Source organism: Plutella xylostella, chromosome 20, assembly GCF_932276165.1.
Source record: "Plutella xylostella chromosome 20, ilPluXylo3.1, whole genome shotgun sequence".
Lineage (NCBI taxonomy): Eukaryota > Metazoa > Arthropoda > Insecta > Lepidoptera > Plutellidae > Plutella > Plutella xylostella.
This window is the reverse complement of record NC_064000.1, coordinates 3,520,291-3,531,212: the sequence shown is the minus strand read 5'-3', so window position 1 is coordinate 3,531,212 and position 10,922 is coordinate 3,520,291. Positions and strand designations below refer to the sequence as shown.

At 40.8% G+C, this 10,922-nt stretch overlaps 2 protein-coding genes across 2 annotated transcripts; one reads left to right on the top strand and one right to left on the bottom strand.

Moving 5' to 3' along the window:
• Positions 1-1,460: 1,460 nt before the first annotated feature.
• LOC119690290 (thyroid transcription factor 1-associated protein 26) lies at positions 1,461-3,693 on the bottom strand. The gene is made up of 2 exons (XM_048628128.1): positions 3,456-3,693; positions 1,461-2,371 (listed from the first exon to the last, which is right to left on the bottom strand). Exon 2 carries the CDS (start codon positions 2,347-2,349, stop codon positions 1,666-1,668), a length of 684 nt encoding a protein of 227 aa, XP_048484085.1. The 5' UTR covers positions 2,350-2,371; positions 3,456-3,693; the 3' UTR covers positions 1,461-1,665.
• A 1,864-nt stretch (positions 3,694-5,557) lies between these two features.
• LOC105384617 (probable sodium-coupled neutral amino acid transporter 6) lies at positions 5,558-10,802 on the top strand. Its single transcript, XM_048628134.1, has 8 exons — positions 5,558-5,795; positions 6,076-6,196; positions 6,613-6,728; positions 7,966-8,098; positions 8,491-8,653; positions 8,960-9,128; positions 9,846-9,971; positions 10,231-10,802. The coding sequence occupies exons 1-8, from the start codon at positions 5,594-5,596 to the stop codon at positions 10,779-10,781; spliced, it is 1,581 nt and encodes a 526-aa protein (XP_048484091.1). The 5' UTR covers positions 5,558-5,593; the 3' UTR covers positions 10,782-10,802.
• The last annotated feature ends 120 nt before the right edge of the window (positions 10,803-10,922 follow it).

Genomic DNA, 10,922 nt, shown 5'->3' with positions numbered 1-10,922 from the left:
AAGTAGAGTAATTAATTGTGTCGTGCATGACGAATACACGTGAATTTACTCAAAGTGATAATTCCGAGTGAATTGCGCCCAATAAAACAAAATGATGCTCTCATCATTTACTCAGACGAATCTTATCCGGCAATATAAGTGACTAAATCATCACCCTCGCCATAATTCCAACAAGTTTAATTGTGAGTATATTAGATGTAGATAATCCATGTTTATTTTTCAGTTATCTAAGTATGAGAGTAGGTAGGTATTTTTGCAAATACCTACACTGAAATTTACCTTACGGAAAACCCCGAAAAATACTTATTAGTCAGGTAAAATACGCCATCTTGTTGATTTGGTCTTGATTTAGTGATCTAGGTACTAGTAGGTACAAACAAGCTAAAGATTAATTCGTGACATCAAAATTAAGGAAAGAGAATATTCTTTTCGAAGCGAATATTTTTTTTATTACCTGCACCTGGCTCACTCGAATGGGACTATTGTGCATAAGTATCCCTTATGTATAATCAAAGCTCCCTTTCTAAGGACACCTATTTCAGTAAAAAGTCACGTGAGGAGTTCTATACCAAACACTACACTTACCTACTCTAGTCTAGTCTTATTTTGCGGACATTATAATGACGTTTTGTGATAACCTGATAACCTTTGCTCTAGCGAGGGGTACGGATTACGGGACTGCAATTTAAAAAAAAAAAACACTGAAATAAACTATTAGCATAAATATTATTAATAACGTTGCTTGTAAAGACAACATATTATGCTAACCGTGAAAATAGTGACCTAACTTCTATCACTGATATTTTCCTTAGGAGGGCCTAGCCGGGAACATTCCGAACCGTAAGTCTAGTACAGAGTACAGCCCGTCTAGTAGAGGCGCCACTTTGTATGCTAGAAAACGTAAACTTGTATAGTTTCCGTCAATCTATAACATACCTCTACTGGTTTGATAGATTGACGAAAACTATAAAAGTTTCAGTTTTCTCGCATACAAAGTGGCGCCTCTAGCGGAAACTCATGAAACTTTTGACAGATAATGTATGCAGATGACAGAAGAAAAGCAAAACTTTTTTCGTTTACGTAAATTGCAAAACCCGTACTAGAGGCCCCGTTCGAGCATGAAAACGAAGTAACCGTGGTAGTGCAGAGCATCTACCGGCAGGTGGCGACTCTCTCGTACTTTACAAAATCGATTTTAACACCGCTCAACAGGTGCAAAAACTCGCACTTCGCATGCAGGTTCTCTAGACTCTCTAGACTAGAGGTTCATAGATACAGTCAGCAAAATACCTATATGCAAACTTACTGACAATCTCTCTATAGATGTTAAGTATTTTTATACCTTGTATGACACGTCTGTGGATGTGAAAATTAAATGTTTTAATGACTAGAGATACCTACATTATTTACGTACACCTCAAAGATTCTGATATATAGGTGTAGAGAAAGAAAAATCTATGAATCTTTTAAGCATATTTAATAGTGAGAAAAACAGTCATAAATGCAAGTTAAAACAATCAAAAACGGCACATGCCTGTCAAAGCTTTTCAACTTCTAAAGTTAAAAAAATAAATGCAACTTTACATTGACCAAAATAAGAAAAAAGCAATTTTAACCTAATCAGTTCTCAATTTTATTCATGCCTACAAGTCTTTAACTACAAGTTTATTTAGATTTCTGTATTTTCTCTAGCAGCAGTTCCATTCTTCCGGTCATGACTGGCTGTCCCTTCTTGGTCTTCTTACTCAACTTCTTGAATCGTTCTTGCTTCTTCTTCTTGTATTCATGCATCTTCTGCTTTTTCTCTTCTTTAGCCTTCTCAATCTCTTTTTGCTTATCAATTTTCTGTTGTTTTATTTTTTCGAATTGCTCCTTTGCTTTGGAATACGGATCTTTTTTGACTGGCTTAGTGCCATTGGTGGCCACATTTTCGGCGCTGCTGACTTTATTGATAGCATCAGGATGTCTTACGAATTTTCCTACTTCATTGCTGTCGACTTGGTCTTCATCAAAGTTAATTGGTTTGTAAGAGCCACTGGCGGGATCATTCTGGATTTCTTTGTAGTAGTTGTGCAGCAATTTCTTCTTACGCTGCTCCTCCCATTGGTCAAGCTTGTACTTCTTACTGTACTTTTTCAAGCGATAAGTCTTTTTATCAAATGGTTTTTTCACCTTTTCCTCTCCATTTTGCTCAAGACCCGGCCGGTTTTTGTTGAAGTTGTCTTGTCTTTTTTCCTTCTTGTAATTTTCTTGTGTTCCTTCCACTTTATTCTTCTTAAAGGTTCCTTTGTTTGCCTTGTCAGCCTTTTTCTTGTTGGACAAGAAGAATGAATCCCGTTTTCCCTCCATGATTTTAGTTTTAACCTCAGACCTATAATGAAATGAAAAAGCGTGTTTGAAATAAAAAGGAAGCCTTATTAAGATAATGATAAGTGTAACATGCAAATAAAAGAGATGAAGTATAAATAAAAAATGTAGAAAAAGAAATACAAAACACGCTTTTTCATTTTATTATGGCCACAAGGTACTCTACACTGTATCAGCTACAAAGCTGATAAGAGTAGAGAATATGTGTGGATATTCACTTTAGTGTAGTGGTAGACTTAGAACATAATTTTGTACCCTGATGAAATATTTGCATGAAACAGCAGCGACCACAGCTTTAGTGCAACGTATATGACAACATGTCTTAGTAAGTAGTTGCTTATAAAAGATTATCTTACATACATGATTTTCATTTCTGGTCCCTTTAATTTAGAACAATTATTGAAATAATCAATGCATATTATCTTGTAATGGGCAATCATTGAGTACACCAGAGTATACCCGAGTCTGCATTGTTCTAGTTATGTGGGCAAGCAATGTTTGAGTGTTGTTTCATAATATAATTACAATCAATGAGACATGTCATAAATAATCTTACTCAATAAACAGACAGCCTTGAACGCCACTGAAGCATTCCTGAATTTAGTTGGTTAAAATGAAATGGAATGCAATGGCTGTGTACTTAATAATAAGGGTAAATCTTGCAGTTGGTTTTTGTTTTTAGTAGCAAGATTGGCATCTAATTTCGTATAACACCTACATAGGTCGCTGTTGTCAAATTTATCCAGAAGTAATGGTGACGTAAAAATCGTCACCATGAAATAAAATGTATAGGCTCAGAGGCAATGGTCGGAACGGAAAACAACTAGAGCTGAATTTACACAGCTGTTTCTAGAATCTTAACCTTATTTTGAGTGTCTTTATAGCTCTCAGAACAGACGAATCCTCATACAGACGACGTAATAACCTGATGTTAACTAGCTAACATGGCCTGTGTTCATGATCAAATTTCACTTTGTTATGCAAATAATATGAACTTCGAAGGGGTAAAGCAGCTTCTCTAGGCCTTGAACAGGATTTATAGCGGTAAAATATGCAGTTTTAATGCGAAAAAAAGGTTAAGATCTCACCTGAACAAGCCACCCACTGGGTAGGCTTCGGTTTATCGACGGAATCTTGATAGCTTAGAAGCACTTGGCACGAAAAAACTTAATAACGTTAATAGATTCACGGGTTTTTAACAGAACAGCTGTACCGACCATGCCCTAACGCGGATTTTAGGATTAATTTTCACAAAAAATCGTCAGAGACGATTTGCAAAATGTCACGGTACGGGGCAGGTGAGGGGTGCGGGCGCGGGGGGAGGGAAGGAAATGTGGTTAGCTCAGCTGCGCCATCTGTGGCGAAATTACGCATTTACGGGATCAATAACTTTGCTCATGTGCAGTGCACTCTTCAGTGGATTTACAAATTACTATTTTCTAAGCCCCTATTATTGATAATTACGTACAATTCTGCAAGGTTGACTTCCTCCTCCATCCTACATACGTACTCGCCCATTCCAATACTTAATGCTTTTTTGCGTGTAAAGAAACATACGAACAAGTGCTGCCCTCTAGATTAAACTTTTCATGACAACTGATGACTACGAATTTGATTTCTGCATTTGATTGATTGATTAGAATGATTAAACAAACCTATACGAAACTTATAACGTGGGCTGGTCATATATCTATCGAGTTCCCTCCTGCCCGCTGGACTGACGACCTTAGGCGGGTAGCCGGTAGTGGTTGGATGAGGAAGGCCGAGGACCGAGTGTTGTGGCGCTCCTTGGGAGAGGCCTATGTCCAGCAGTGGATGATTATTGGCTGATGATGATACGAAACTTTGGCATGGCTTGATGTTAGTGTAGGTATTGAGATACTTTACTCTCATAACTATTGTAAAATCACCGCGACACTTCTGGGCAATAGTTCGAATAACTTTATGATAACAATACGGTATGGTATGGTAGTTAAACGTTACTATTACGGCAAACGTAATGCTTGACGGCTTAACTAAATTCGGAAACAGTACGTATTTCTTGTAAAAAAAATAACGAAAATTTAATATGCAACTCTGCGTAGGTAACTATTATTCTATATCTAAACATAATATTGAAATGCTTGTGGGTTACGTTAGCGTCAGGGGTTAATAGAAGCGGACATAGAAAGAAAATGTGGTTAACTGTCCCGTATCGCGAGCTAACGCAGTCTGCCGTCTTGCTACGCGTATTGAGTTACATGAATGTACAGACGGGAACAAAAATCCAGTGAAATTTTATTAAGTAACTAACACCCTCTTCTTTCTTACATTTTCAGACATGGAATTAAAATTCACGACCGAATGGCGTAGTGGTTAGTGACCTGACTACTGAGCCGATGGTCCCGGGTTCGATTCCCGGCTGGGGCAGATATTTGTTTAAACACAGATATTTGTTCTCGGGTCTTGGATGTGCCCGTAAAATGGCAATAGGCCCGCCCCCTATTACATTGGGACTAACATAACACTCTGGCGAAAAGTGGGTGCAGCAATGCACCTCTGCCTACCCCGCAAGGGAGTACATTAGTACAAGGCGTGAGTGCGTGTGTTTTTTAAAATTGGAACCTATTTAAGTTCGGCATACGTTAATATTAAGAATGCATATCAAGTGTGTGTAAGTGTGTTGTGTAAGTATATCTATCACCATCGATAGTACCTACTTAATCGAAAGTAAAGTGTGCACCTATATGTATAATGGTCTAGTTAGATACACCCTCTTTCTTTCTGTAAGTAAGAAATAGGTATTCAGCTGAACCAGTCAATAATATAAGAAATAAGGATCTCGCAGCCGCCACAGGGCCCCGTATGCACACGATTGCCAGTCTTAAAGCCCTTAAATTTAATAACTTTAGTCGCTAACTGTACTTACCGATGATATTATTAGGCCTATTACCGGACAGTACACTCGCCGACGGCTTATCCAACAGTCGATAGTTTGAACTACTTAACTACAATACAAAGCAAGAAACCAAATACGATACAGAACTTCAATGAACCACCCTTAAAATGTGCAGTGAATATAATATGTCTCGGCTAAATTCAATCTAGATGATTTAACTAATAAAAAAAAAATTGAGTGCAGTTTTATAAAATTTAAATTTAATAATAATGTGCTTTATAAAAATAAGAAAACTTTCTGCAGCTCTCTAAACTTTTTCCAAAACCTCTTTGCTGTCATAATTTAAAAATGAAACTCCCGCGTTTCGTCGATTCTTGGCAAGGCTTAGGCTCATCGGCTTTTAAGCCAACAAAATTGGTGACCCACCATGAACAGTATACTGTGGGGGAAACCACCGGTGGACTGAGTGTGTTATTTACCGTGCTATGTATCGTGGATTTATTCGGCGTCTTCCCCGTGGTAGCTCTGCCAAAGAGCATTATTTCTTGTGGTAAGTGTTTTCCACTCATCTAGTTCTGCTGTTTCAAAGATTAAGACCGGGCAGGTATGTACAGTCTTCGAAATATAATAGGCCTAACAACTGTAACTGCCTAGTTGCCCAAGTTCGAATCCCGACAGGGGCAGATCTGTGTTCAAGATTTCTTCATATTCCATACTCAACCATAATGTCGTCAACCAACCTCATTACACCGCATAAACCTTCTTATTCCACGGCCTACACAAAATCCCTTGCCAGGTCTCAGAATAATAACCACCTCTCTTCGCCGCAGGTATCTACGGGGTGCCGCTAGTGCTGGTGGTGTTCGGGCTGCAGATGTACACGGCCGTGCTGCTGGGCCGCAGCTGGCTGGTGGCGCAGCAGATCGCGCCGCAGATCGGGGAGAAGGACCGGTGGGTATATTATTATAGCGCAGGAATAGGGTAGTTTTAAATGTGGCGCCGTGTCATGGCTAGCCAAGAAATATAGCGGCAGCGTTGAGGTACAGGGGTGCATGGGCACGGGAATATCTATGAAATATCTGTGATAGGTAGCTGCGCTGCTGGGAAAGGCGAGCGTAGGGGTAGAAGCGGGGTATAAATGAAAGGTATGTGAAAGGAGGCGAGGGGAGAAACGATATATACTTACTGGAGATGACAGGAGTCCTTCAGGGGAAAACCCTTCTAAAGGGTGCTTACATAGAGAATCGGGTTCCATGTACCTACCTGTACCGGTATCCTGATTATGTAAAAGCGCTCATGACATAAAAAAATCCGGGAAATACGCCATTCTGCCCTTTTATAATTAGTACCTACTGCCTTCATTACAGGAGGTCCCCATACGCGGCGGTGGCTGAGCTGGCGTTCGGGCCGCGCGCCCGGCGGCTGGTGACTTTCCTGATCGACGCGACGGTCTTCGGGGCCGGAGTACCCAACCTGCTTGTCGGTATGTATAGGTAATAGATGATAGAATTCAGTAGTTTATAAGTAATTTCAGGAAAACCTGTCATTTCAATATATTGAAAGGTGTTTTGTCGATTTGCTTAAAAAAACACACGTTAAGTATATTATTAACGTTATAGTTGTGTATTCGTGTATTCACAAGAACACTAAAAGTATCTTTCACTTGTTGGTAAAGATACTGTTAACTAGATTATCTGCTCATTCAGCTTCTGTAACTGGCAGTCAGCAGTCTCAATGTAAATTAGAGCAGCTTGATTGGCCAATGGTTATTAGTTAATAAAGCATGCATCTCCGGATGCATAACTACGATATGCAATATTAATACATACCTACACATAGAATGTCTACTAGGTTCCCTATGATCAAGCCAATTGCTGCACTTTTAAAGTGATAGGACCTGTATACCTAAAAAAACTAGCGATTATAAAATGGTCAAGGAGTCTTCCACGCAGTCTTTAACCGTAAATGTACAATTTTATGATCACAGCGGCTCCTCTACTTTACAGTTAGAGGTAGGCCTAGACTGTATCTAGTTTCATGGTTTATTATCTGTAGGAAAGAAGGAAACCGCACAAGCGCGGTATCGTGTGTCCATGTCCAGGAGGGTCACTCTCTGAAAAACACAAATGCAACGCTAACCACGACTCTATTCCGTTCTACTTTAGCGTGCCGATTGATTGAGAATTCTCGTCCATCGTTCGTTGTTTCAGAGAGTGACCCCGCAGTCTGGTGAACCGTGAGGCAGTAGGCGGGTGTTAGGTTGAAACTGTTACCAAATACGAGCTCCGGTTACTGTTAGCTTGGTGCGAAGTGGAAATGGAAGGGTTTTAATTTACCGTATAATATAAAAGTAGGTACTTATAGCTTAGATTTAGCTTATGTACTTAGATAATTTTGCTTGCAAGGTACTAAAAGTGTGTAAGTATGTAGTACCTTAAGCTCCAATTTATCTATAGTCGGTTAGATTGTAACCAGCAGGGAAAGGTTGATCAAATACGTCAGTCATCTCCATATAAAATTCTTGACAGATGTGTCAAAACGCTAGCAATAATGGTTATGCTCTAACCCACTATGCAGAAATCGGCACTTAATGTGGTAAAATCGTACGGTACACGTGGCAAAAATAATATTATGAGAATATCGTGTAAATTTTCGACCCTCTCCCAAAAACCATACTTACATAATAATTATTTCATTCAGTTAATGTTTCCACCCCCCAGCGTCACAGAGCCTGCAGCTGTTCTGGTGGAAGATCACGGGCGGCGGCGTGGGCGTCTCCTACTGCGTGTGGATGCTGCTCATCGGGCTGCTGCTCTGCCCCGTCATGTGGCTCGGCTCGCCCAAGGACATGAAGTGAGTGTGGTGTTAGGTACTGAAGACTGTGTTAAAATCGGTTCAGCCAAACGGCACATACAAGTAAACTGAGAACGGAGTTTTTTGAAGCCGCAGCCAGTTAAAAAGTTGTATAGACTACACTACTAGGTTATATAAACATAAGTAGTTAAGTCTACACTACACTGAACTTTTGATTCTCGTTTATCGAATACAGTAGAGCTTTACAATCTTTACAATGAACCATTGATACCTATTAGTTTTTTACCTAGGTAGGTATACCCCTGATTACATAAAAGATAAAAGAATACTATGTAACTAAATGTTGCCTAGCTGTTTTTAAACACAACCTGAACACCAACCTCTGCTCAACTCCACCAAACCTATTAATCCTTCATACTCTCTTCTTCCAGACCTCTGGCCTTCTCCTCGGTCTTCATCGTGAGCACGGTGGCCATCTCGACGTGGACGTGCATTCTACTTGATGTGCAGTCCCCGCGCAGCCGCGGCGGCGTGCTTGACCACCAGCCCGGCACCCAGGACTTCCTTATAGCCTATGGGATTATCGCGTTTCAGGTGCGATTCATGGACTGTTATTATTCGGAGCGATTGCCCTGAGTATCCGACAGACTGAGCATTAAAATCGGGGAAAAAGTATGTTTATTGTAAGTCAGCCAGCAACAACTTGGTTAAAGGAGTCGATGGCAATCGCTATCATATTTTTTAAATCACATTTCACACTTAGCCCTTTACTTTATAACCATTCAAGCGCACTCACTCTAAATTCACTCCACCACGTTTCACTCTCCAGTTCAACATCCCCAAAAACTCTCTACATTTAAACCTCACTCTAAATTCATGTCACCACGTTTCACACCCCAGTTCGACATCCACCCGATGCTGCTGACCATACAAGTGGACATGAAGGACAGCACTAGGATCAACCGCGCCGTGTTCCTTGGCTTCTTCTTCACCGGCACCATGTTTGCCGTGACGACCGTGCTGGCCGCGTACAGATATGGACTCGATGTGGATTATAATATTTTACAAGGTATTTATCAATGTTTAATTATGAATTATGTAGTGAGTTAACAATGCTCCTGTGGTCCTCTACTGTTTTTTTATTACTGTCCCAACGATTTTCGTCCTCGTTATGACCCCAACTAATATACTTTTAAGTAGGTACTTACATGTATGATATGTTCGCGAGGGCATTAACTCATACATAATACGCTCACTCCTGACTCCCAGAGGGGTAGGCAGAGAATATGCCACGAACCTGTTGCCCGAGCACAGGATTCGAAACCTCCGTTTACGTTGCGTATCGTCAAATGTCACTGTCAAAATGTAAGGCAAATGTGTTAGTTCCAAAAGTGGCATTTGTTTTTTCCATGTTAAGTTGAATTTCACCAAACGCTAAACGTACTTAGTAGCCTGTCATACGTCTGTCAGTTAGTACAAAATGTATTTAAAATATGATTTAAATAGTTTAGCGTTTGGTATAAGCGACCCTTCGTGTAGATTCGAAAATAGTATCGAATCCTATGCTCGCGCCTCTGATATACTTCTTTCGCGTCCTCTATATTCACAAGTCTCTTCATAAACGCTCGCCGCTTTCAGACACCTCTACTTGAGTACATCGCCTATTTAGTCGACCTACATTGCCTAGGACGTCTCCTACCGACACAAACACAGGCAGTACTTTTAAGTACTGAACCAAGTATTGACCAATATGTATGTAATACGCCCACCTATCTATGTATTCCAGGTATACCAGCGTCGATCCCTCTCTACGTGGTATCATTGCTGGTGACACTCCAGCTGTGTCTGTCGAGCGCGGTCGGCAACTCGGCGCTGTTTCAACACGTCGAGGATCTACTGAAGATACCCAGACGTATGTTGCAGTGTTTTATTAATTTATAATTATAGATAGCTAGCTTATTTCGCTTGGTATTACTTACTGGTACCTACATTGTCTACGCTGCTGCCGCTACTCGGGTTCGTTACCGATGTGGATAAACTCGTTTAATGCCCGTTCCTCCAATCACAACGCCGTATTTATGGCGAATCGCGTTAGAGTGACGTTTATTAACGTCGGTATCGAACCAGTATAGTGGCAAGCTATGTTTTGCAAATTTCTCATTTCATTTCAGATTTCTGCGTCCAGCGCTGCATGCTACGGTCCGGTATCGTCGCCTTAGCGGTCTTCCTGGGCGAGGCCGTGCCGCGGTTCGACGTGGTCATGGGCCTGGTCGGGTCCACCCTCACCGGCCCGCTCATGTTCATATTCCCGCCCCTATTCTTCCTCAAACTCAGCTACATGAAGAACTATTTAGCCGAAAACGACCCCGACTTCCCTTTCAAACCGAAACTAATGTTGTCGTCGGAAACGGATGTGTACCAAAATGGCGACAACGAACTGTCACTGTCACTGTCAAAAGTCCCGCGCACGGTTAACGGTGCGTTCAAAAGTTATAAAACTTTTGGTGTGTACGAAGATTTGGACGTGGATTTTAGGGCTGAACGGATAAAATGGTACGAAGTTGCGTTGTCTGGTACGGTGATGGTTATGGGTATATCTGCGACGGTCGTGGCTACGTATGTGAGTTGGTCGGATGCGATACGGTATGCCACGTTTACGCCGCCATGTCTTGTTAATGTGACCGCCGCGGCGAGGTCGTTTTTGGAGGTTACGAAATCGTAAATTTATTATTGCATTTGTTACACTTATTCGTAAACTTAATGTTGAAGATATATTCAAATTGTATCGTAGCAACGAAAGCGTTTGCTGAAGAAATTACTTACTTGTATAGGTATTATTAGTCATTTAACATCCACTGCCGGA